We start from the raw sequence: 27732 nt of genomic DNA on the forward strand, positions 1-27732 counted from the left end.
TCATTTATCACTCTCTACTAATTATTGGGGCATCATCTCTTTCCCATATAGCCGATCTATGTATGGGATAAAAAAAATAAATATTTTTTTTTTGCATATAAAAATAGTATATAGATATTTTTCTAATTGTTAAAAAATCTTACTTTCAAATAGTGACAACAATCAACCCTTCACCGTATGGAAATAGGATTTTCTTTATTTTCATATATATGTATATACAGTATTTATTTATTACATAATTGTTTAGCCAAATTCATGCTGACATGGATTGATCGAGTGGTTTACAACTTGGCATGACCAAAAGCCAAGTTTATAAGACGACAGGATTGTTAATAAATAAGAAGCGACAAAATACAATTTTTAACATCTACAAAAGAACCAAAAACAAAAATTATTTATCGAACCAATGCTAAATAAACCCCCCTCGCTGTCCAAATTCCAATGCATTAAAAATGCCCGAAAAGAAAAACTGGCCCATGCAGGTCTCGAACCTGCGACCTTCGCGTTATTAGCACGACGCTCTAACCAACTGAGCTAATAGGCCAACTGCTACTCTGATTCTACATAAATATCTTCAAATGAGAAAATAAGACTACATTAATGCGCCACTTTGAAGCTGCACAAAATAAAATAAATCCCCCAACTTTATGAGTTAGGTGAGATAATCAATTTTAATATATCGGCTAAGTAATTAATTATAATATTACTTGCCGACGTTCAAAATTGGTCGATCATGATTCGTCGGCTCGCACTGAAAGAATAAACACAAATGCCAAGAAAAGAAACAAAATAGGACCAATAACAAACTGTATGCAATAAAGTTTTACATAATTTGACTAGGATGATACCCAGTTCACGACTGTTCTCCGGTTATTCCGATAGAGTAATAGTATATTATTTTTCTCCTCCTTATACAATAGTTTTCGACTCCTATTTATAGTGTGGGGTGTTTATAAGTTTTATAAAATCCAAATTAAGAGGATAATATCATGGAGACAACATGTCTCTATCAGCTCCATCAAATCGGGAGTAGATTCTGCATTATCAAGGATTTGGTTTGCCTCAGATGATGCATGTGGACATCGCCTCTAATTATTTCATGATCTTTTTGTTATGCGAGTTGAAATGTTCGATCAATGACCGGAAAGCATCACTGTAAACTCATTTATTTTTGCGATCTTAGCTCGAGTTTCGACGACGTTCGGCCTTGGCCTTAGGCCAGTTGAACTTTTGGAGATTGGGCTGGCCTACTCAATTGATTCCAGGCCATAAGAAGTAATATAGAAAATACCCATAACACCATTTGTCATGTCTACATATGATCAAAGTTAAAAGACATCTTATTTAAGATGGTTAGACTATATGATATAAAAAAAAAACAAAATTTATTATTTGAGCTAGGAGTTTACAAAAATAAAGAAAAAAATTATTTGATTCTCGACCCATAACTTTATTACTCATAATCTCATTAAAGTTCACTAATATAGACCCCGTAGCAATCTAATATTTAAATATATAACTCTATTTATAAGTAAAAGACAATTTTTTCAATTGTAATTGAATGATTATATATGCTAAGGGATCCAATAAAATAAATTAACCAAAATTTTATATTAAACACAGCAATGGATGACTTGTCTTTTTACAAATACAACAAACAAAGTGGGGATTGAAGTTATATATCCAATGCCATTAATTAATGAATGACCCAACTTTGGATAAGATTTTAGGAAGTTTAATATGCATTTTTCATACCAATCCGTTGCTCGTCAACACCTATGCTTCTTAATAAAAGTATTGGATTTGATATCTGACTTTGATTTTGAGAATCATTCATCGCCAACACCTATGCTTCTTAATAAAATTATTGGATTTGGTGTTTCACCTTCATTTAGGGTAAGTTTGATTGGTCAACTTTTTTTTTTTATGAAAATTGACCATTTTTTATTCAAATTTTAACTTTTAAGTTGTTTGATTGGCCAAATTTTTTAGACAAAATATTTTCTCACTTTTTGTCATGTGGTCAAATTTTCCACAAAATGCTGGAAAATGTTTTGTCTTGGAGTAGATTGAATTTTCCAAGAACTATGAACACTAACCAACATGTTCTCTATTAAACTTGTCTCCAACTTGTCTCCAATTAGTTTTTTCACACATTACTTTCATATCATCTTCGTAGGGTTTCTTTGCTATTGTTCGTCATCGGTCTCCGCCAAATCTAAGTTCTAATTCCAAATTCCCTTTTGTCTTCATCCACAATAAGGTTTACATTCTTTTTGGTTTCAGTTAATTTCGAGTTCCCTTTCATTTTTTGTTATGAAATCATATGAAAATTACCATAGTAAGGTTTGAATTCCCCCTTTATTCTGGTAAGCTTCGATTCTCCTTTGATTTGTTCTAGTTTCTAAGTTCGCATTCTTTCTAAGTTCATCTTCGATTTTTTTCTGTCGATTTTGAGTTGTCCTTCGATTTGTTGGTATTTCATATTTGATTTGTGTTATTATTGATTTGTTTATTAGAATCTTAGTTGCTTGTGTATTTTACGTGTAAGTCTTTAAAATAGTTTTCCTTTAATTTGCTTGTGCATGTTACGTGGGAATTTTCTAATTTTATCGTCAGAAATTCACATGTTGGGATTTCATTGTGTAGGCGTGTCAAATTTCAAGTTAAAAAAAAAACAATTTTCACGAAAAAAGTGACAATTTTCATCGAAATAATAATGGCTATTAAATAACAAAACTTGAAATTTTTGACTATTTTTATAGAAAATAATGGCAATTAAACACAACAAAAATGAAAAAGTACAACAATTTTTAAATTGAAAATTAACTCAATCAAATACATTTAATTGACATTTTTTCTATAATTTAATTCTACTCAATTCAATTATTTATAAAATATTTTATTTTCATGATTGCAATCAAATGCACATTTAGAGAATTTTAAATATTTTGCATTATATGTGCTTTATCAAAACTAATCTGTTATTTGTGTCGATGCTAACGTAACAACAAATCATTAGAAGGGGGATCCAATCCATAATTGGGACCCACAATCCCAATGATCTGTTGCCACATCAATGTCGGACAATAAATTGAGGCTTTATGCTATAGCATTTTCCATAACATAAAGGATAAATTAATTATATCCCTTGAATTTTGAGTTTTTAATTAAATTTTAAGTTTTATCATATAGTTTGTGAACTTTTCTCAATGAATCACAACATCTCATCCCTTACTGACAATATTAACTAAATTAATTATAACCCTTTAAACTTTAGGAATTTGGACCACAAGCCCCAAAACTTTACACCTTTGCTACATACTCGCCCAACTTTCTCAAAATGTCTCGAATATCCCATTTGTAACAAACAACAGTAATTAAATTAAATTTAATAAGGATTACAGATAATTTTAACTTAAATTAATTTAATTAATATTAATTTTTATAAATGGGGCCACTTAACTATTTTAAAAAAGTTCGGAGACTAATTTGATAAAAAAAATTCAAGAAATATACGAGTCAAATATCAATTTACTTAACACCATTAGTAATAGATGGGTCTTGTAACTAATTTGAAAAAGATTCAAAACTTATAAAAATTCACAATTTTCTTGCTGGTCTGTTTGTTTAAATAAAAATTTATAATTTTTATGAGGCATGGATAAGCATAAAAAGCTCACGAATCAATGCATCATCATCTACACGAACTACTAAAAAACAGCGCATCTAATCTAAATTCATTCGCATTTCCCTTTTCTCTTCCCCCTCAGGAGAACAAGAAAATTTGATACTTTTGAAGTCACTGGGAACCAAAAGGTCACCGTCGCAGGCCCACTTCAGGACAAGCGTCCCGATAAGTCTTGGCGGTTTCAAGCTCCGATGCCACCCACTCGCTCTCTCTAACTAGCTAGCTAATCACAGGCCCCGCAAGTTCGCAACGAAATGCACGTGCGCCCCCGCACCTCTCTCCCCGTCTCTCTGATAAGGAGCAACCATCGCTCTTTTCGATCTTTTCTCTCTCTCTCTCTCTCTCTCTCTCAATGCATTCTCGGACTATGTTGATCCTCTCCCCCTCGCCTCACCAGTACTTCTTCGCCGCAGATAGGGTTTCGTTCCAGAAGCGCGCTCCGGTTACTAGCTCGGCAGCGGTTCGATCGAGTGCTCGGAGGTGTCCGTGCCGCGGCGTGCTCTACTGCTTCTCGAGGACCAGAGGAACGGCGGAGATGGTGAAGGAGGAGCCGGAAGCTTCCACGGTCGTGCCGTCCAGCTCCGGTTCGGGGACAAGCGCCGCCGCGGTCGGCCACTCGCGCACATTTCTCGATGTCCGAACGGAGGAAGGTCAGTTCTCTGCAATGCTCTGCTTGCTTATTCTGCTTTTGGACTTCGCGCATTGGTTTTGGAGTGTTTGTGCCGAGTAGACGGTTCAAACATTCGCGCTTCACTAAATTCACTGTAGAGCTCGGGTTAAAGTGTGCTCCCCGTGCGTACAGACATATACGCGTTCCGTGTTTTCGGCAGTTGGCCTGAGAATGGAGAAATAGTTGCTTTTTTACTTGCTATCTTTCCTTGTTTGATTGGTACACGCGGTTGAGGATTTTTGGACGACTATTCTGCACAAAATAAATAACTTAAAAAGGGTAGATACTTGTTCGGCACGGTCCACCTAGGCTTTGGGCATGAGGAAAAAATCTGCTCCAGGGCATACGTGGAGTGGTCGGACAAGCACAAGTGATATGCTGGGTCACTCGTGGGTTGTGAGTTCGATCCTGGGTAGTGAGCCAAAGTCTCGTACCTGCGATTTACCTCATCCCCCTGGAATTGAGGGCATGAGCGGCAGAAGCCGCGCAAAAATGGTCATTCCAAGAGGAAAAAAATTCTATTGTCAGGAAAAAAAATTATGATGCGAGAGATTTCAAAATATATTCTAACAATTTGAGCATGTGAGTTTGCATCCATTTTCCTACTCTCTGGTATGCGTAGATAGTAGGTCATCCTTATAACCACGGATGATCATTATTGAAAATGAAATTTTTGCATAAAATTATCAGCTTACATATCTGAATAGTATATTTGGAAGGATAAGCTACCATTTCAAACTGTTTTCATTTTGAAATAATATTCAAAATTTCTAATTAAAAAAAAATTTTAACGTTGTAATTTTTTCCTGAAAAAATATGCCTAGGATTTATTATTTTTTTTGTGAAAAATATTATTCCATATTTAAAAATCCATTCTTTGATCGCTTATAGACACGTTGCTTGGTACTGACAATTGAGCACAAGGGTTTCTACATGTGACATTACCAAAAGACCGTTTGTCAGCTTGCCAATGCCACCATTGCTGAGAGGGTGAAGAAGAACATGCTACAAATTGCTGGAGAATGAAAGGTGAAGGAGCATAAGATCATTAAATTCAAAATCTCTAAGTGAAACAACAGATTTCTAATAGAGAGAGAGAGAGAGAGAGAGAGAGAGAGAGAGAGGTGAAGGAGGAGGATATAAGGAGGGTGTAAAATCCAAATCAAGTTGGAATAGATCTGTGCCAAAATTTTGTTTGAAATACTGTTCCAAAATCATTCAATGTGAAGACTATGCAATTCAACTCATTGAGGCAGGCCTCGTTAGCAATGGTAAGGTTGCTCCTTTGTAATTGTAAGGTCACGAGTTCAAGTTGTGGAAACTATTTTGCTAAAAAACAAGGAGAAGACTGCTTCCAAAATATGACTCCCGCTGATCCCCTCTCAAAGCACTGGACACCCCTTTGTAAAAGATATACGTTCAGCAGGTAAACAAGAGGTTAATATGAAGAATACTAAGCCTAGCAAGGTATTTCAAAGTGAGAACGAATTCATTTTCTTCTGCCAAGGAAGAGATGCAATGGTAAGGAATTCTTATTTATTTGCAATAGAAAATTTAATATACAGCATGCACCCTGCAAAACATGGTCGCACATTTTGGTGTGCATATTTCTTTCTAATCTACAAAGAGAATATTGGGAATCATTCAAGTAGATTCTCAAGTATTTGGAGGATTTCTCCAATTTTGGCTTGTTTTCTCAAGATTTTAAACTGGTCTTGAAATATTTTACAGTAGTTGGCCTGGACAGACAACCTTGATTGCAAAATATCAACTTATAGATTTCTATTCACTTCTACAAGGGAGTTTATATCATGATAGTCAAAATTACAGAGGTTTTTTTATTTGTAATCAAGGCTGAGTGGGTTGTCATTTCTGTAGTAGGGAAAAATGCTTTGGATAAATTATATTCTCCAAGAATTGTGTTTAAAGCAAGGAGTGTATATGGTGTACATTGTGACAGAAATATCATGGATTTTAACAAAAAATTCATGCATCATTCATGCACTGAGCACTTAGATTAGATGCCCCTATTATTGAATATGCATAATTATGGAGATGTTGCTAATGTAACTTAAGAAGATCAAAACAGATAATAATTCATCTGATATGATGATGGAACTTATTCTGTGATAGAATTTTGAATTCTGTAGAAGCATGTTCAAAATGAAATTTAAGTGAATGGTTGTGTTTGGTGTTCCTTTCTCTAGTGGATGTGGTACCTTATATAGTAATGGAAGTTATTCCAAGAAAATAGTTTGAGTTTTGTATAAATGTGATCACAATGGATTTTAGACAAAGGATTGTGTTTAGTGTTCTTTTCTCCCATGGGTTTGGTAGGGGAAATTTTGAGGTCTTTTCCCTTTCGTTGGTGGTGGAGTTGTAAAATGAAATCTATGTTCTATTATGAGCAGACAGCAAAAGCCAGTGGGCAACTAAATCTGCATGTATTAATAAGATCAGGTCCTGTATGCTTTATTAGATTTCAGCTCCAAAATTCCCCTATAACAAGGGGGTGGAAGTGCAGGATGAAGCACTTTGTTCTTTTGAATTTCTCTTGTTACAAGAACAAGATAGAAAATTATAATGCAACAGTTATGAAAAAAATTATAGATTTATCCATATTTTCTATTATTATAGTGCATGAGAGAATTAAAAGAAATTATAATTTTTTATTTCTCAAGGTCTTTGGTCATGCACTTGATAGATGTTTTAGATCCATTTTTGTAGAGAGATTATTTGTTTACCCAATTTTAAGAGTGATTGTGTACCCATTATTTAACTGACAGTGAGGATTTTCCTTTGGGATTTTTCCCTCTAATTATTGGAGGGTTATATAAAAAATTTGGCATGTGTTACAATGTCTTTTTCATTTTTTTTATTGGCCAACCAACTGTTCTTTAATTTATAGATAGGTATGTTGCACCTAACAACTTGTTAGGAGTGTTCATTTCCCCTGGGCGGACCACCATATTAAATATCAAATTTTGAAGATTGGGTTGAGGTAGGATAAGTGCAAAAGATTAAGTTGACATGTTCTTCATGCTGAATGATTTTGGTGGATTTTTTCCAAATAAAATCCTAGCAAAGATTTGTTATTTTCCCTTTCATTTGGATTAATGCCTACCATAAATAAATAAATTTGGAATGCAAAGAGGTGTGGGAAGAGGAAGGGTAACGGAGGAAAAGAGAGCAAAAAATTCACTTGAGACTTATTGTCTTTCTCACTAGGGAATATAGGCATGTTTGTGTGAAGGAGATTGCAGTCCCACCCTAACTACTTTCCAGGTTGTATGGTGAATTCAGTTTCTTGATGTATTCATTGGGGGATTGCTTTTGGTTTATTTATGTTTGCTTGAGCTGCATATGTTCTGGTGCCTGCATAATGTATATCTACATGACGATAAAAGAAGGAAAATCCAGTTTAAAAGAATAGAGAAGAGCGGGATGATACATCAATTTTTGAGTATCAATCTGGCAATTTGGTCTTTAGATACAAATACTAGAAATGCAAGATGTTTTTGCATCAGTTGGTTTGTTCATGTGGAGTAGCAATCCAAATGCTGCCTAAAAGAGGCGGGACATCATTGATGAGTGGTTTGCATTATCTAATTACGCTCAGCATGTTGGGGCTTGGTTCTGCTGTTTCTTCTCATAGGAAAATATTTCTTCTGCCAATTTGATCTCACATGCATTAAATCTCCAATTCCTAACTGCTGTCTATGTGTGATTTTTTTTTGGGTTTGTTCTCAGATATATTCCTTCCAGAGGATATGACCATGCATAAAGATTTCTGGAGGTCTAGAATTCATGTAGTAGACCCACCTAATGGAATTATGGCATGTGATTGTTGTTGTTCTTAGATATATCATTGTTGCCTTTATTTATAGAGTCAGCAGACCTGTGACCATCTAGCTCAGCATGTTATGATGTTATGATTACCATGCTTTGTCAATAGGTCTCACATGCTGAAGATTCTGACATCCTCAAAGTCTTAAATGGTTAAATATGTTTATCTGTAATCAATATGGTGCTGCTGTCTTATGTTGGATCAGCATTACCCTTTATAGATTTGCTTTCTGGAATCAGAAAGGAAGCAGAAGCTGGAAGGCTGCCTTCAAATGTTGCTCAGGCAATGGAGGAATTGTATCAGAATTATCGGAATGCGGTATGAATTCTTTAAAATTCATGCTATTTTACTGCAGGAACAGGATCACCCCCCCCCCCCCCCCCCCCCCAAACTCTTACAATTACTTCTTAAAGTCGTGTACTGTTGGTTTTTTCATCCATTGTATTTCTGCTTGTAATTGCTTCTCGATTACTTATCCCAAGAAAAAAAAAAAAACAAAAGAAAAACCTTTGCATCATGAGTATTTTCCATATACTTGAAACAGAAACTACAAGCATATAAATGCTAAAATTGGGATAACAAGTTATTATTTGGAAGTGATGGATTTCTGTGATTTATTCCCCAGTTTCGGTTTTTATTGATCTCTCTCTCTCTCTCTCTCTCGCTCACTCTCGTCAGCTCCTTGAAGCTGACAAGGGATTTCTTCTGGTAGAATTGAAGAATTCAAGGAGGAAGACAGAAAGAATATGAGAGAAAGAGAGAAGGAAGGAGAGGGGAAGATAACAGAATATAGAGAGAAAAGCCAGTTGCCATAACCGCCTGGAATGTATACCCAGTACAGCACACCCCTAACCAACTAGGTACAATCAGCTTATATCCGCTTCCACGGCTAAGTCCTCTTCTGTAGGGGGAAGCTCCAAGCTAATGGAATCAGTAGGTCAGACTGACTTCTTCAAGAGAGAGACGTGAAAAGCAGGGTGAATCATCACTCCTTTCCCAGTAATTACATGGCCTAAGTATTCCACTTTCCTCTCGGCAAAAGTACACTTGGACCTTTTTACAAATAGTTGATTGGATCGGAGGATCTTGAAGGTTATCTGTAAGTGGTTCAGATATTGATCCAAAGAAGGCTGTACACTAAGATGTCATAAAAAAATACGAGGATAAATTTTCTCAGATAAGGGTTAAAGATATGATTCATCAAGGTTTGAAAGGTAGCAGGGGCATTAGTTAGGCCAAATGGCATAACTAAAAATTCGTAAAGGCCTTAATGAGTTATAAAGGTAGTCTTAAGAATATCAGCTAGACTCATCCTAATTTGGTGGTATCCTAATCTTAGATTGAGCTTTGAGAAGATGGTGGCTCCTAATAATTTGTCTAGGAGGTCCTTGATGATTGGAATAGGAAATTTATTTTTGATGGTGAGGGAATTCAATTAGCGGTAATCAACACAAAACTGCCATGTTGCATCCTTTTTTTTTAACTAGGAGGACGGGTGAGGCAAACGGATTTTGACTCAGCTGGATTATGGACTTGGTTAGCATATCCTTGACCAATTTCTCTATTTCAGCTTTTTGAAAAGGAGAGAGATCTAGGATCGGACATTGACAAGCTTTGTATTGCGTTTTAAATGGATAGTGTGGTCAAGGAAATGGGTTGGGGGGTAGGTCGGGCAGTAGGTTCCGCAAACAAATCCTCAAACTCAATCAACAATGAATGTAAAGAGTCACAAGTTTGTACCTCGGTAAGAGAATGTAGAATAGGGGCGGGATTAAGCCATGAATGATCACCTTCCTCTGCCTTTGTAGTGCTGTCAACCTCTTCCCCATCAGCCACCATCTCCACTGCATATAAGGGATGCAATTGGGCTATATCAGCTTCCCCATGTTGGAATAATCTTTGCATCGTTCGGCCAGTCAACGTCTTACGGTCTCCCTCTTCCATGCTCCCTGTTAATGTTACCCTCTTTCCTGACAAGTCAAAAATTACTTCCAGTTTGTTGAAATCAAAAATCAACGGGTTCCCCGTTTTCATCCAGTCTACCCCTAATACAATGTGGCAGCCTCCCAACATAAGGATCCTCAGATCGGCAGTAAACTCATGACCCTGCATCGTCCATTTGAACTCCAGGTACTTAAATCGACTCACCATTTTACTTCCATTAGCAACTGTAACTGAAAGTGGGAGTAGCCTGCACAGAACACTGCTATCCTCATCCAGGAAACTATGTGCTTCAATGAGGATCACCACTCTCTTCTTACCCACCAAGCCTTTCACCTTAATTATCTGTTCTGATGGGCAGCCTTCTATGGCGTGCAACAATATCTCTCTACCTTTTTCTCTGGCAACTCCATTTCCTGTGTCCTCCAACTCACCAGCATTCTCTGCCTCTTCTTCTTCCTCGATTTCTAGGCCTTCCATTTGCAACAACTGCCTCCTACATTGATGCCTCGGGGACTACCTTTCTCCGTAGTGGAACCCCAGCTGCCTTTTCTGTTCCACTGATAGGGACATCACTGGAACTGGATTAGGTGGATTCTTAGGAAGCAAATTTCCTTTATGCCCTATTTGCTGGCCGGGCTCCTCTTCAATTCTGCAATCTGCTTCCAGCATACCCCTTAGCTGTGTTCCTCTGCTTCTTAAATACTGCCTCTAAGGCTAACTCCTGCAGTTGAGCCTTTTCTGCAGCTTGTTTGACTGTGACCGGCTGCCACATCTTCACCGTTGGTCGAAGTTCATCGCTTAATCCGCTGATGAAACTCGACACAAAATACGGCTCGTCCAGGGTAGGACGGGAAATCATGAGTAACGATTTCAATTCCTCGTATCTGGTTTTATGTTCTTCCACTGAACCGACCTTCCTTAACTGGTTGAATTCCCCCACAACGTCAGTCATGGTCCTCTCCCCAAAGTGGACACAGAAATCTGTTACGTACTCCTCCCAACCTGGAACAGTTCTCCTGCTATTCCAGCCCTGGAATCGTAAGTTAGCCATATCATTCAAGTAAGCTGCAGCCAAATTCACCTTCTGGCTTTTTTCCACCCGGTAGTGATGGAAGAATCTGCTCACAATGTCAGACCCACCAGCACGGCTTGCTTCCTTTGAATGCCGGAATATCTAGCTTCGGCATAGAGGTGTGAGTCACGGTTACAGGCTCCCCTCTGTGAATTCTCCGGCTGTTCCTCTGTTCCTAGAGGATTGGTGACATGCGGCCTATCTCTTGTCCCTGTCAAGATCGGGGCTGCGGTAGGCCTTGGAGGAAAGTCCACCGGAAGGCTAGCATTCGGCAACCGGGAGAACAAGCTCAACACGGTGCTCAATTGTTGGCACAGAGGCTCATGACGTCAGCTCGAAGGTTGGTGACCTCTCTCGAGTGGTTGCACCCTCTGCTTGGGTCCGACTTAACTCTTCTTGGGTTTGATGCAGGCCAATATGGCGATATCCATCATATCCATTTTATCGTCGAGTTGTTATTGGGGGCTGTCGGAGCCCCAGCTCTAGAGCATCCAAACGTGTTTCCAGCTGCTTCATCCTCGTCCATTCCGCCATCAGTGACTCTTCTGACTTAAATCGACCACTCGCATATCACCCATTCGGGTCGGAATCGATTTCCGATCACAGAGGCAGCGGCTCCTGCCGTTTGGCTCTGTTCTGTTAGCTGACGTCTGGGGCGCAAACGGGTGGCCAGGAAAGCCTGGTTCTGATGCCCATTGTCAACTCCTTGATCTGACAAGGGATTCTTCTGGTAGAATTGAAGAATTCAAGGAGGAAGACAGAAAGAATATTCGAGAGAGAGGGAGAGAAGGAAGGAGAGAGGGGAAGATAACAGAATAGAGACAGAAAAGATCTGTCTTAGCTCATCACACCCAATCATTACCAGTTGTGGCCTTATGTATAGCCTCCAGCTTCCATAACCATTCGGAATGTACACCCAGTACAGCACAGCCCTAACCAACTAGGTACAACCATCTTATATGGAATAACTATAACTACCATCCTGCCCTTAGGAATGTGACATCTCTCTCTCTCTCTCTCACACACACACACACACACACACATTGGAGGTTCATTTCTAACTGCTTGTATCAATTTCCTCTTTGATGAACCAAAATAATTTAGTATGCCTTTTCACATCTTTTGTTTTCTTTTGAACAAGAATTTTTTGTAGTCCCAACTTTTCTAATGATGATCATTTCTTCATAGTTTTTAAGTAAATAAAGCACCGTGGGTGCTATTTTTCTTAAGATTATATGGTGGCTACAAAAAACTAAAACTTCCACCAGAAACACAGGTCTGTTACAAACTTTGACATATTTGGCGTGACTGGAGTTAGAAGGATTTTGGGGGTCTTCTATGTAGGGTTATTTTCTGTTAACACCCCCCCCCCCCCCCCCCCTCTTTTGCAGATTAGGAAGAATACTCCCTTCCCTTAGATTCCATCTTTCCTTTAATTTTTTTATGAGATTTCTTTGTAGTTAGTTTCTTTCAGCAAGGCTCTGTGTTTCTCCATGGACAGGGTTTGCCTCTTTTGGCAGTTTTCTTTTTTAGTATCATTGATTGGAACAAAAGAAAAAATCATATGTTATATTGTTTCCTTTAATTTTGATACTAAGACTGGGAAAGAGATAGTAGATTTTTCATGTTTTTTATGCCTTGCATTAGGAGGCAACTTCACTCTTCTTGTTGTTCTTTTTGAATACTTTAATCACCAATATGAATCTAGAAAATCAAGAATTTTCTTGTTTGGGGTTTGTCAAATCAAAACCTAGAAACCAACTTACTGTCATGATCACAAGGTGCAAGTGAACAAGGATCGTGAAATCTTCTCTCTTAGTAGGCCAAAAGAAAATCCAAAATAATTGTGGGCTAACAATCCCATGATGACTTTGTATATATCAAAAATTGAATCCCAAAAGCAAATAGATTAGCATAGACTAGTGGAATCTAAGTGCAAAAGTGGAATGCTTTGGTATATCTGAAACTAAGCGTTCCTAAACTCTTATTTGGATGTCACTGTTGTGATTCTTATAGTATCTCCATGACTTGTCAAGTTTTATCTATTTATTTTTTGTGAGCACGAGTTAAGACTTTCAAGCTTTGACTGTTATGTAATCATGACCTTAAGATTTGATAGGAAAAAGTAAGTTGAAGGAAGGAATTGTAGTTGTTTCTTTGATAGCTTATTACTATTGGAAATTAGCTCGTTGGACTTATTTTGTCATGCTACAAGTGCTTGTTTGATAGCTTGATATGCATTATTGGGTCAGTTTATTAAAGTTTTAAGATCTTGGAACAATTGGCAAGTTGACATGCTCTTGCGGCAATCAATGCCTTACACCATTAGTTCGAGGAGGTCTTGCATTCAAGTTTGGTATCCATGTTTGTTTCTCTCAAATTTTTCTTTCCAAAGCAGTTTTTTAAGTTCAAATCTGATTCTTTGTCTTTGTTTGCCCATTATTCTTGTTTGTTGTGCACTTTTATTTGTTTGTATTGGTGCACTCTATTTTGGTCCATTTCTTAAAAAGGTTTAAGATGTTGGAACAATTGGACTTGGTGATATAAAATAATTAATTTGAATCATTCCGTGAATTCAGTGTCGGGCCTTTTCCTTTGTTTCTTGCTGTTCATTTTGGGATTTCCAAACAGGTAAATAGAATGCAAAAATTATGAAGGGACTGTTTTTATACATAACCAGGTCTCTTTAAGGATTAAGTCTTGTTTTTGTTTGTCTTGGCTATGCTTTCCAGTTTTGTATGCTGCTTGTATCTTTTTTCCTTTCTAACTTGTTTATATTTCATAATTTCTTTGCAAAATTTAATGCTTCAGGTTTTCGAAAGTGGAATTCCTAATGCAGATGAGATTGTTCTATCAAATATGACTGTTGCACTTGATCGTATTTTCAAGGATGTGGAGGTATCTGGACTTGATCTTGCCAAGTTTTTTGTAACTTCAGATGAATTTGCCATTTCATGAACATTGCAGTTACTTTACAGGATCCTTTTGTCTTCTTGCCACATCACAAAGCCATACGTGAACCTTTTGATTACTACATGTTTTTTCAAAATTATATTCGGCCTTTGGTTGATTTCAGGTTAGTCAATAATTTTTTGTATGTCTTTTCATTGGTTTACCGTGTGCTAGTGAAGTATTTGAACAGCGTGTTCCTTGTGGACTTGAATTAGTAGTTCAGAACTCACTCAGTATATGACAGTGCTACATGTATATTTGTGCATGCATTCATTTATGACTTGTATTTAATCACCACTTACATTGGCAAAAGGCACACTACTGACACTTGGATATCTGTGCTATCTCCACCAATATAATTATAGAGATGGAATTGTTGTTTATATTTGAAAGATAGCTGTCCCCACCTAAAGGCTTGTGATTATTGTTGTTGTAGACAGTGTTGCCAATTTATTGGTTGCTTTTAGACTCAGGCTACATTTGATGGTTATTTCTAATTGAGGTTGTGGAGTTAAGATCACTGCAAAAGGCAGAGAATTACAATGGAGATTGGTGCAACCTGCTTTATTTTGTTATAGGAAATGAGTGGCAGTTTTAGGAGGTGGGAAAGAAACTGAAACTTGGAGCAGTTATCAACTGGAAAAATGAGAAAAGCACATCCACATAAACGCCTTTTGGTTATTTATGGCCTAGATATGGATGAATTGAGCACAGTGCTTTTATTTTTTGACATTTTCTTGTCAGATAAGATTGAACTTACAGTGCATGACATGAAAAAGAGTACACTTAGTCTTAGTGTAGGATTTGAACTGTTAATAAATGTAATAATCAAATAAAAGAGAGTGGTTCTTGAGAACAACTTATATGAAAAAATCCATTGTTAGAATTGGCCTAGTAAAGTCCCCTCCAGATCAGAAAAACTTAGTTATCATAGAGAAGGAAACATCACTGTATTGACCTCGTTAGGAACCTTCTCTTTCTCCATTGTGGTGGTACTTCTGCTCAATTGAGCTCAATTGATTGTGTTGTTGTAGTCAGCTTACGCCATAGGCGCTGATAGTTTGAGCATTCTTTCCCAATCCTTTAAAAGAGAAACTTAAAAATAGAGGCTTCCTAATCAAATGGCTTGAAGAAGAACAACCTTTAAGGATATAAATACCATTAAATCTGTTCAACTTGGGCCCTTTTATAGCAGAAACCAAAGATTAACACGCATAAAGGAAAAAGCCGTTAGACTTCTTGGGAGGTTTTTCTATGCAAGATAAGAGTAGCCCGTCATAATCCAATCTCCAATAACCTACACTACCTTTTTTGAAAATGGTTCCTTGTTCGATTTCCTTTTATAGTGATCCCTTATTTTCACTGAAGTTTATATACCTGCTTCCTAGACTGTAGGAATAATTTGAGGAACATTTATTCTGCATGTGGTATTTTGTTTATGTACAGCCTAACACATGCTGAATTCTGTTTTTTTCTTTACACAAATGAAGAAATTATTGTAAAAAATGCACTGTGGGGGCATCATGGGGGGTTACCAAACATGTATACAGGTTGTTTACACTTCACTGAGTTAAAGCTATAATCACTCAGGCATCAATGAATAGCTTTTGAAAATTTACCTGGGAGATAGTCCCCAGGTTCCAACCCTTCTTGTACATGGATAACCAATTGATGATTTCTTCATCTTAGTAATTTATACATGTTAAGAATTCAAGCTGCTTCCTACCCAGGAAAAGTCCCCTTTGAATGAACCAGGCAAAAACTAATATAGGAAATTCCTAGGCTATTTGACATAGTATAACCAGGGATATTACTTGGTTCAGGGGAAAGCCCTCTTCCTGTGTAAGCCCCTTCAGAAATAGGAACATGGCCTAGCTACTTGATTGAGAAATTTTGGCGTCATTGAGAATTCTTTAAATAGTTAGCTGCCGTTTCAGTGGTTGAAGTGCTGGTTTGTGTTGTCTACACCAAATCGTTTGTCATGGAAAAGAGAAATCTCTCGTACAATCTACCAAAAACAAAAAAGAACAAAGGGGAAAGGAAAAAAAAAAAGGAACAGCCTCTAGCATTAACCTGGCATAAAAAAAAATAACTTGCTACCTGCACTTGAGGCAGCCTGTGCAATTGAATCTATTCAGTCTCAACTCTCAAGCTACCTTAATCTATCAATTTCACAGAAAACTTGTGATTGTGTGAATCTTCTAGTATAATCTGATCTTTCCATAAGAACATGTTTAGACCTCTTGATTATCCTTTCCTTTCCTCATAATTTTTTCCATCGAACCCTCTGTTCTTTAAGCAATACTGAACAGTTTTGATAGCCAAACTAGGAATGCTAATGATTTGGTTTATACTTCTTACGAAAATAGATGATTGAATTACTAAATCATTCCTGATCTGGCAAACTACATGGATATCCTTATTACCAAAGCTTTATCTGTGCATAATGAGTGGTAATTTAGATTCATCTAGACCCATTGGAAGCGTTTTCTGTATTTCAACAATTGTGGGACCTAGAGGCCTATTGATGTGACCAAAATTTATGCTCCTCTTGTTCTTTCTTTTCCCAACGTATTCTGATCCTCCAATTTGTGTATCTGCTAAAACCTCTCCTGATGTGTTCTGCAAGCTTATTGCTTTCACTATAACATCTTTGAATACCCTTTCAAAACCATACTACAAGACACATGCACTTGGGAACTACCAATCCCTGCAGAGAGATAAAAGATATATAAAAAAAAGTGTGCCCTTGTTTTCTTGCTAATTCTTATCTTAATTTGCCTTTTGAGATTCACAATGGGCTGTAAAATGATCTTGATTCTACTCTTTCAATCATGCCATACACATCCTTGTTGGGTTCAGGAATATGCTTATCCCTGACTAATTGGATGGAACAGATGAGATCTTAAAAGAATTTTGGGGAGAGCTAACTCTGAAAAACTAAGGATCTGGGAGCAATGATTGCATAAACATACCGCTTTTACTATTTTCTTCTATACTGGAGTGCTAATCTCCTAGAAATTCATCTAGTCATCTCGTTCTGAAGTAATCAAGCTATCATCTAGCCATGTTCAATGTTTTGGCTCCTTGATTAAAAACCATAATTTGATTCTGTTTGTTGCTTTTATATAGCTATTCTTCAGGTAGGCCCACCTCTAGGTGATGTGCATGCGTGCTTTGGGTTGGGGGAGGGAGTACACGATGATGGCAAATGGCAATGTGAAGATATCGTGGGATCCATTAGCTACATTTAAAAAAAAATGTAAAATAAAATTTATCTGAGAACACATTGGTCTTAAGAAATAGCATATAAATATTTTTGCTGGTTCCAAAACATTATTATCATAAAAAATTAAAAATCATGTAAAGACAAAAGTCTTTCAAGTTTTCATAGTCTTCAAAAGCAAAAATAATGAGAAACACAAAACCATTAATAACTAGATGGGCTTATGAATTCTACATGGATATAACAATTTTTTGTCCTTGAGTAATTAGATCAATGTTCTGGGAATTTTTGAAATTGAAGCATTTTAGGAATTAGACAATTCTAGCTTTCCAGTCTAGTCTTTTATCCATGAAGTTTTCCCATCCTCCAAGAAATTAACGTTTGTCCTTCAAACCAACTAAACACTTTACCTCCAAGGGCTAAGGTTCCTTCCATTTAGAGGTATGGCAAGGATATGAGACAAAGAGGAGATGGCACAGTAACTTTGGGTAAAGGTAGAAACAAATCAGCAGGGGTATGTGTCTCAATTTTTTAATTCACACTTGCAATTCTCTATAATCCTTGACAGATGGACATTACTTTGTTGAATTAGGTTGTTTAACACCAAATTGTTTCTAGTATAGTTTTTGAAGCTTTCCTTAAATATGAAGCGCCTAGCTTTTAAAGCTGGTTGATAAGTAATCTCAGTTGAGGTTAATATGTATTTTTGTGATCTTTTAGCTAGTGTGGAACAGGTGTTATTGTTCTCAAACCTTAGTGCAACTATTGTACACTGTATGAAAATTTGTATTTTGTGCCTTAAATAAAGTTATTCTTTCTTGTTCTTGATGTTGCTTGGCTTTGTCTCTTCAGGAGATCATATGTTGGCAACATACATCTTTTCTATGAAATGGAAGAGAAGCTTCGACAGGTGCCTAATTCTAGGGTTCTCTTTTTACTAGGTGTTTTTTTATTTTTTTTGGTTATTTCTCTCGGTCATTTTTTTGGTAATCTTAGTCAGTGTTGATATGTTATGTACAGTTGAATTCTCATAACTAATAATCACGAGAGATCCAAATATTATTAACTTTTGCCTATTTAGTATACAATTTATCCTTAATAAGCAAGCTAATTCATGGTATAGTAGTTTGAGCCCCCTCAAAAAATCATATACAGTTTTTATAAATAATAAATTTTTTATGAAGTTGTTCTCTGTATGGTCAAAATTGTCAGGCAATTACTAATTGCTTCTTTTCCCTAATAACTAATGGTATTAATAATTTTTCTCTACTAGCTATCAATGGTTTGGCATGTGATGCATACTTTATTATAATAAATTGTGCGAAGTGCCAAATAAGTCATTGTATTTTGGCCAAAATGACCATTGTACTTTCAAATGCAGGGCCAAATTGGTCATTGTACTTTAAAAAAGGCTAAATAAGTCACTGTATTTTGGCTCAAATTGGCCACTGTACTTTCAATAAACCTCAATCGCAAGCAATCCACCTTAGTCGGGATTGAGATTTGAAAAACATTCACAAATTTGGATTTGAAGAACACCACATAGTTGCAAATGCCCAAATCAAACCGCCAATCCAGTTTTGAAGAACCCTAGACAGTTGCAATGGCCCAAATTGAACCCCACTTCTTGATTTGAAGAACCCCATAGAGTTGCAAATTCATCACAATGCAAGAACCCTAGAGCACAATCGTGAAAGCTGTCCTGTCCTGTCCCAGTGTGTTTGGAATATGATTTTGGATCTAATTTTTTAATTAGGTTTGACTGGGGATAGAGTTGATGTTGTTAATGGAATTAAAATGCCGTTGACAATAATAAGACGACATCCACCACAATGGCTAACATGGCCTTGGGTCTGAAAGTACAATGGCTTATTTGATCATTTTTGAATTAAAGTGGCCAATTTAGCTCCCAGGCCAAAGTACAGTGACTTATTTGGCCCTTTGCCATAATAAATTTGCATCGGAAAGATAGAAAAGAAATAGCAAAAAAGTTGGATGGTCAATGCACAAGCAAAAATGTATTTATTGTATTTTTCCCATAAAACCCAAACTAAATTATTTCAGTTTCTTTGACCATGGCACTGTAGATACTGGACAACACTTTTACTTTTGGTATCAGTAACCCCAGTCCACTTGCATCAAACATGAAACTCTAATAAATCATCAGACCTTAATTATTTTGGGGTTTTATCTTTGGTTGATCTGCTTAGTTTATTAGAAGTTAGATATGTTACCTGACTTAAATATTTTAGAACATAACCATGTGACAACTGCATATGTGTTACATAGTACTTGTAATTGTTCCCATCCATGGCTTCAACACCATCACCGCCATTATCAACATCTTAATGTAGTGAAACATTACCCTGTTTTCTGACTGTTGTCTAGCAATTGTATAAAGAAAAATAAGAGATTAGACCACAATATGGTAATAACAGGGCATAAACAAGTAAGATAAATATTCTAACCTTTTTCACTTTTTTTGCCTGTCTGACATGCCTTATTTAAAGAAGCTATGCCAGAACTAATGTCATGCATCCATGTCTTTGGACCTATGTAACTTGACCCGGGCATTTGAACTTGTAGCCTAAAAATGTCCTGATAGTCCTTGAAATATAAATGGCCTTGTAATTCTGGATGACATTGCCACTGCAATGGTGAAATGGTCCCACATTTTGGGGCACGGGCACTCAGTACAATGGGACGCATACAATAGATCCTTGCTGGAATTTGGTCAGGAGGCACTGTTGAGGTGTCAGTTCATTATCAGGGATTAGGGTGAGAAGACCTTGTGATGTTTTATTTGTGATTATGCGTCCAAACCCCAATGCTCATCGGTTTGGAAGAATTGCTAAGGCCTTTAACCTCCTCCACTTCTTCTTCTTCCTTCCACCACCCGCAACAACAAAAGGGGGTGGTTAATGAAACCTGGTAGGATCTGTCTCCAATTTTTTCAAAGCATTGCATAAATCTTCTTTTTGGTAAAATTCTTGATGCTATTCTAAGCTTCCCTATTTGCTCTTGGTTTTTTATCTTCCCTTCTCTTTCCTCGTTAATATGTAATCAGTAACAGAATGCCATGGAATGCAGGGCCATAACGTTGTATTGATTTCCAACCACCAAACAGAAGCAGATCCAGCTATTATTGCCTTGCTACTTGAAGCAACTCATCCATATATTGCTGAGAACTTGGTGACAGTTTTTTATACTGCCTTGTGGTGCAAGTTATGTGTGTGCAGAGCTGTTTGTTTGAACTCTGCCTAAAATTGTAATGCAGACTTGTGTAGCTGGAGATAGAGTCATAACTGATCCTCTTTCCAAGCCTTTCAGCATGGGAAGGTGCTTTAAAAATACATTTTGCTGTGCAAAATAGTTAAACAATTATAATGTGCTTATTCCTTTTTCCTAATTTTTTACCCTCACTTCTCTTGGCCCTAGGAATCTCTTTTGCGTGTACTCCAAAAAGCACATGTATGATGTCCCCAAGCTTGCTGATATGAAAAAAAGAGCAAATACAAGAACTTTAAAAGAAATGGCTTTGCTTCTGAGGTACATATATATTACGTTCTTAATGCTGCCCTTTTCTCTTGAAAACAATTCTATTAAACCCTTCAGAAGGGGGTGTTTTCATGTGGGTTTTTTTGTAACAGGCCATCCCTCCAAATGCCATAATTCTAGGGGTGGACACAAGGGCCTCTCACATGCATGTAGTGTCATATTTGTTCAAATAAAAAGGATATCTGAATTGTTGCTGAAGTTAACTGAATTGTGATATAAGACTGGATGATCATTTCAACTTAGTGAGAAAAACAAATATACACATTGAAAACATGAAGTTTGTATTGTAGAATTATGTGATATTGAGTACAACAATGTAAGAACTTCTTGCGAGCACATGTAAGGAGTATGTATATGCTTGTTGCCTCCACAACTAAAATTACAAATCCTGTTGGTTACTGGTTTCCACTTTCTGTTATAAGTCAACAGTACATTATCTTACTATTTCATATTAGACACAGCTCCTGTTTTTCCATCAAGAGCTAGACTTTCAGGCAATCGCTGGTCTATTATGTTATTATTACTGCTACATGTATCTAGCCTTGCCCCTTTCCTACCAATTGGACAATGGCACTTTTCCCTTAGTGTGATAATTGCCCCTTGTTACACATGCCTAATCCATCTCGTGTTTTCATTTTCTTCTCCTATATTCCATTGTCTGGTACTATGTGGTGTTTTACTAGATTTTATTTCTTTGATAACTAGAAGTTGGAGTGGCATGTATCTTACCTTACAAATGAAAAATAAGAAACATGCCAGATAGAATACAACTTGCATTAAATGACAAACTGCTAAGGTTATATTCCTGTAAGATAGAGCATCTGGTTGATCAATGTGCCTGGATTCTACATCAAGTTCTCAGGTTGTGAGTAGACGAAGTATTGAAACTGTAATCTCTTTGTAACAGACCATATGTCGATATCAAATTAGGAATGTGATGCTTATATTTCTGGAGAATAGACCTATTTTGCTTATTTCATCCTTAAATAGTAGATGTTTCCTTTGTTCTGTCCTTTTGAATTATGTTACAGTTTGTTGTATCCACTGCATCGTTACTATAGGTCATTTAGTTTCTTGACATTTATTAACATGCTTGGTCTTGCATTAAAGATTATTATGACTTTGATTGCTTGACCAGGGGTGGATCACAAATTATATGGATTGCTCCAAGTGGTGGAAGGGACCGCCCAGACCCTGTAACAAAAGAATGGTATCCGGTATGATTTTAACCCCATGTCAAGAGTACAAAAAGATTAAGAAATGAGCACAATTTAGAGCTGAAAATGTTGGTATCATATCACAGTTTTCTTGTCACATTATCATGGCTATATATGGGAGCTAAAATTTTAGGTTTACATGGACACTGTTCATATACTTTTATATGCTAACTGTGTTCATATTGCACTTTTTTTATTATTTTTTTTTTCACTCTTGCTCTTTTGAAGTGTTCAGCTTTTCCTATTTGTTGCAATACAATAATGTTCCTTTCCATACTGATAAAAGAGCTCCAGGCGCCCTTTGATGCTTCTGCGGTGGACAATATGAGAAGGCTCACAGAACATGCTGGTGTTCCTGGTCATATTTATCCCTTAGCAATACTGTGTTATGACATTATGCCCCCTCCACCACAGGTATATGCATACCCCTGATAGATAAGTCTCACAACATCATTTTCTTTTCTCTTACAATAAGTTTTTCAAGGTTGAGAAAGAAATTGGAGAGAGAAGAGTGATATCCTTTCATGGAGCTGGATTATCAGTAGTACCTGAAATCAGTTTCCAGCAAATTGCTGCTTCATGTGGAGACCCTGAAGAGGTTTGGCCAATATGATCACCCATTGAATTTATTGGAATTTTTAATTCTTCTCTTGCATTAAGAAGAGTGGAATGATAATTTTTTGTGGTTAACTTAAATTTGTTTCAGAGGATGGCAAATCCACCAGTTTTAACATCAATGTACTAATTTTATGGTTATAAATCTTCTGTTGTTCTTAATTACGATAAAAAAAAAAAAAATCATAGTTGTAATTGTAGGAGAGATTACTTCAAGCTATTAGGTTCATAATTTCATTTAATTGACTAAGATATTATAAACAGAACCATCTTTTTTGATACCTTACCAAAGTAAGAAGAGTACCTTCCATTTGTCCATTTTTCATTCTTGCAGTTGTACATTACAACTGTTGATCTGGGTCCTGGGTAGTACTCTGGTCTATTTAGCAATAGCTACTGCAGTTGAGATAATTTTGGGTGCTTGAACTAGGATTCTGCTTTCTAAAGTGCTTGCAACTGTGCCATGCTGATTGAAGTCTGAATCTTAGCAAAAATCATCACAAGAATAACATACTATTGGCTGGAAATAAAGCTGGGTGCTGAGATGTAAGTATGGGAGATGCTAGGAATGTGGGATTAATAGAATAATGACCTGAGCACTACCACTAATTTAGTAGTTTGCTCACCACTCTAGGGCGGTGGGTAGAGCTCTAATTTATGAATCAGCAAATAGATAGCAAAAACTTCAGGCCATCTGTGAATTGTGTTTTACCAACTTATTTCCAACATAATCTGCCAATTCAGGATTTTTGAGATAAAGACTGTTCCTGACACATCACTCTTATGTTTTCTTTTAATTCATACTTGAACCTCTTACATAAATTGTTCATAGGTCATAAGGCGTGTACTTCCCTGATATAGGGTAACAAAAGTGTCAAAACCATGCACTTCACTGAAATATACTAATGGAGTTCTTTGTGCAAATCATTGGCTTCAAGCTACACACTTTAAAAAGGCTAATAGCTGTGTGCTATGTGACTTGAACAAGTGAATGGCAAGGTGATGGCTTCTACAAGTCATAATGCTTCTAGGACGTGCTGTTTTTTGTGCCTGCTAAACCATTTTATAAGTGTTAATACATGTTTTTTCTTTCTCCAATACTCTGAGACATGAGCAAATCATATATTAGATGCTTTAAATGGTGATCTTGAGCTTGGACCTATGTTCTCAAATTTGGTGTAATTGCACATGGCGAAATGACCAAAAGGAACATGCCCAAATATCTAACTTATTAGGATAGACTAAGATGCTAGTGGAGAAGATATGTTAAATTGAATCCTAGATGCATTTTACAGTTGCCAAGTGTGGGAGAACAAAAAGTTTGGTTCTAACATTTTTACTGAAAAAATGTGTTGCATAAGTTAAGTCTTTTATTTTCTTTTTCTGTTTTGTTCTCCATGCTTTTCTGGATTTCTGCTTTTGCCTGTTTCAATTGAATTGCTTCTACTTCAAATGAGGTGGAAAATATCCAATTTTTAAATCTGGTTCAAATTTTTGTATTGTATCATTATATGGCACTTATACTATGCATGTGGGCTTGGTAACACTTGTTCACTAGGGAGTGGTGCTTATGTCATGTGGGCTGAAGAGATGACATTCATAGAGCTCCAAAACTATGGTGCTCAAGGAACTTCCAGATGATTGAACTTCAGGTGTCCCTCAAAAATCAGAACAGAGACAAAATCCTTGAGCCTGATGACTTTCATATCTTATTTCCATTTTATTGTTATAGGAAATGAAATTCTACCAAGTGTTTTCATTCATGTGAAATCAATTTTTGGTTCTACAGTTTGAAGCCAAGCAATTCTACCCGTTTCCTTAAAAGCTTGGCCTGTGGGCATGTGTGGTCTTATTTTAATTGGTTTTACAATCCAAAGCTGACTGTTCCAAGTGTTCTCTGTTGCAGTCTAAGATGGCATTTACACAGGCCCTATATGATTCTGTGATGGAGCAGTACAATGTGCTAAAATGTGCTATACATGGCAAAAAAGGTCTGGAGTCGTCAGCTCCAAGCATTTCATTGTCACAACCGTGGAATTAGTCAACTGGTTATATTATGACATTGCTTTATGATCAGGTAGTTTATTTTCATTTTCTGCAGCATTTTGTCCTTAATGTATTTTACTGAAAACTAGGTCATTAATGTTGTTCTCTATATATTGTTAAATATGGATACCTGTTTGGCATGATTGGCATTCGTTCTTGCTGTGGGGAAACGTTCTTTATATTCTCTTCTTTTTCCTTTGTTGGTGGTCTAGGGTTTTTCTTTTTGTACGTTTTTGCTTTTCTTCTGCAGAAGTTCAACTATAATTACCATGAAATCCTAAATGGATGCAAGAGTGTGTGTCCAGCTGTAATGAAACTCTTTGAAACTTTTGGAGAAGCATTTACAATAATTTGAAAAATGTTTCAGATAGTTTAGTATGCCTGTTATGGTCTATTAAAGAATTATTGTAACATTTTAATAAAGTTCTCCAAGATTCTCTCTTATGCTATATCTGGAATTAGGATGTTTAGAAGGAAAAGAAAAGAAAAAGAAGAGTGAAAATATTTACAATTAAGGGGAAGGGAACCACAAGGCAAACATGAGCTGAATAGAGACTACAGATGGAAAAGTGGGACCCGCCTGATCATCACCTCTAGGCAATTGCTGAATAGAAGGGGATTAGTGGCCACTTAGCTACTGCACAAAGTCCCTGCTCCAGCGCCAATGTGGTACCCTTGCTCCTTTATACTAAGTGAATACTTACAACTAAGGGGAAAGGGAACCGCAGGGCAAATGAATGTTTTTATGTACGTGCAAAATGCTTCTACATAAGTTGTAACATTTTCTTTATATTTTTCTTTCCATATTGGGTTAGGCACCCTTGTTCCTTTTAGTAAGTGAATACTTACAACTAAGGGGAAAGGGAACCACTGGGAAAATGAATGTTTTTATGTACGTGTAAGATGCTTCTACATAAGCTTTAACATTTTCCTTACCCTTTTTTTCCATATTGTGAAAACCTTAAATTCTAAACGCATTGTTAGTATTACAATGTTTCTTTATTAGATTCTTACTAAGTTTTCCAAATAAATTGTTACCTTAGTGTTTTCTATTTGTAGATAACATTGTGTCAGTGAATAAGAGACAAGAAGGTATAAATATTAAGTTTGAGATATGGAGAAACACTTTAGAATTTAGAAATTTTAAGTTCAAGTAGATTGGAAATCAAATATATGAAATGTAGTTTAGTAAAATAATAGGTGTGGATGATCTTATAATAGAACTTAAAAATCCATTAGCCAAAATTTAAAAAAAAAAAAAAACACCTTAAAGATAGAATAATATCAAGAAAAGATTTTCAAATATCTTAGATCAATCATCCAAAAGGATACCCATGGTATTAAGGTAGAATGGTTAATGCAAAAGTGCATTCCGATGTTCCATATTATAGTAAGATTATGTTTAAGTTACAAGAAACGTTTTAAAAGATAACTATATGACCAGCTTTGTATGGCACAAAATATTAGGTAGTAAAACACAAATATGTGGCAAAATATGATAGCGGAAATAAGGATGTTAAGATGAATATGTATGCTGTCATACAAGAAAACATAAAATCAAAAATAAGGTTATTTGTAATAAGATTGAAGTGCTTCAATTGAAGATAGGATGCTTGAGAAATGATTAAGATGGTTTGGTCATGCAAGAAGAAGACCAAATAGAGGTTTTTGGGAAGGGAATTGATGGAATGGAATGAATATTTAGCAAGAGATTAAGGAAAACCAAGAAAAACTTGAGGAGAGACTTTTAGGTGTGTTATGAGTCAGAATTTATGTGGCCCACTCAACATAGTGGAATTAAGGTTTGATATTATGTTGTTGGTAGTTGTTTTATCGCTAATCTCTCCATCCCATTCTTATTTCTGCCTTGATTTGAATCCGACTTAGTTATCTTACATTGCATCCTGGCTTTCTGAAACTAAAATGTTTTGGTGGAGTTCCAAACCAGTTAGTAGGGCAAATAACTGAGATTTTGTTGCTGCTATGTTTTTGCACAGGGTAGGATGATTCTTTTGACAAGAATTGTATAGCTTCTCTTGACACGAATCAAGAGACTGTTGTGTTGCCAAATGAAGCATCTCCGGTGAATCTGCCATATTTGATGGGGCTTATTCTTTTTTGCGGAGATGAGATCAACAGAGATGGGAATGGTTTCAGCAGCTGCTTCTTTTGGATGCATGCCTATAGTTCAGCCTCCCTCTGAAACAAATATCCCTATCCTTGGGAGCAATTCTCCTGTATATTCACTAAACGTCCCAGAAGACAGAAAGGTAAAATGTTATCAGATTTTGTTTGAAGGTAATTCCTTCCCCACCCCCCAGAAAAAAAAGAAAGGGAAAAAAGAAAAAGATGCCTGTACCAGAAATTGTAGTGATTTGGATGCTGGTTTTGTATAAAGTTTAATCTTTGCTTTATAAGCTGTTTCACAATTTGAACCAGTAACGTAATTATTGAGAAGCAATTTTTCTGTTGCTTTCAACAAGTGCATTCGTTTATTTATTTATTTTTGGTGTTGTGCGTTTGACTTGCTAACAGATGTTTCTGGGAAGACATATTGGCAGCCGAATTTTGGTAGTTCAGTAGTTACTAAATGATTCGAGTATTCAAGTGGTAATATTTTGAGGTGTGGAGCTTGGGTTCACGAAGCCCTAACATTTAGGGGCATCTTGAAAATGTTGTGAGAAATTTTCGTTTCATTCTATGTTTAACGTTCCAATGCATTTAGTAGTAAATCAGGGCCTGGTAGGACCCAGATCTGATGTTTGGCTAGGCCAAGCGCCCCCCACCCCCCGGCCCCGCGATTTCTTCTTTTACTGTCTGCGTGTGTGTGTGTGTGGAGAGAGAGAGGATCTAGGGTCGGCGCCTCTAGATGTGGGGTTGCGAGGTTGAAATGG

The 27732-nt window shown here is 36.5% G+C and overlaps 1 protein-coding gene and 1 non-coding gene across 5 annotated transcripts; one reads left to right on the plus strand and one right to left on the minus strand.

The window, feature by feature from the left end:
* Window positions 1-470: 470 nt before the first annotated feature.
* TRNAI-AAU (transfer RNA isoleucine (anticodon AAU)) lies at window positions 471-544 on the minus strand. Its single transcript has one exon. It is a non-coding gene; the product is annotated as a tRNA-Ile (tRNA).
* A 3194-nt stretch (window positions 545-3738) lies between these two features.
* Window positions 3739-27320, plus strand: LOC127813237 (glycerol-3-phosphate acyltransferase, chloroplastic). Of its 4 annotated transcripts, none has more exons than XR_008026094.1 (13): window positions 3739-4341; window positions 8429-8526; window positions 14036-14122; window positions 14203-14300; window positions 18255-18312; window positions 20493-20594; window positions 20680-20741; window positions 20841-20951; window positions 22099-22177; window positions 22472-22591; window positions 22662-22775; window positions 24351-24444; window positions 24699-24838. XR_008026094.1 is itself a non-coding variant. In XM_052354109.1 (13 exons), the coding sequence occupies exons 1-12, from the start codon at window positions 4044-4046 to the stop codon at window positions 24831-24833; spliced, it is 1362 nt and encodes a 453-aa protein (XP_052210069.1). In that variant the 5' UTR covers window positions 3742-4043; the 3' UTR covers window positions 24834-24869; window positions 26836-27320. The 4 variants fall into 4 exon arrangements, 3 of the variants coding, with proteins under 3 accessions (XP_052210069.1, XP_052210071.1, XP_052210070.1); XM_052354109.1 differs by lacking the exon at window positions 24351-24444 and adding an exon at window positions 26836-27320 and having other exon boundaries at window positions 3742-4341; window positions 24699-24869; XM_052354111.1 differs by lacking the exons at window positions 3739-4341; window positions 24351-24444 and adding exons at window positions 5269-5882; window positions 26836-27320 and having other exon boundaries at window positions 24699-24869.
* The last annotated feature ends 412 nt before the right edge of the window (window positions 27321-27732 follow it).

The sequence above is a fragment of the Diospyros lotus genome, chromosome 11, assembly GCF_014633365.1.
Source record: "Diospyros lotus cultivar Yz01 chromosome 11, ASM1463336v1, whole genome shotgun sequence".
Classification (NCBI taxonomy): domain Eukaryota; kingdom Viridiplantae; phylum Streptophyta; class Magnoliopsida; order Ericales; family Ebenaceae; genus Diospyros; species Diospyros lotus.

Bases quoted from the DNA above. Each gene is read 5' to 3' on its own strand.
- LOC127813237 (XM_052354109.1), top strand. From the start codon at position 4,044: ATGCATTCTCGGACTATGTTGATCCTCTCCCCCTCGCCTCACCAGTAC. The intron at 4,342-8,428 runs GTCAGTTCTCTG...TACCCTTTATAG, and splicing joins CGATGTCCGAACGGAGGAAG to ATTTGCTTTCTGGAATCAGA. The intron at 18,313-20,492 runs GTGCCTAATTCT...CATGGAATGCAG, and splicing joins TGGAAGAGAAGCTTCGACAG to GGCCATAACGTTGTATTGAT.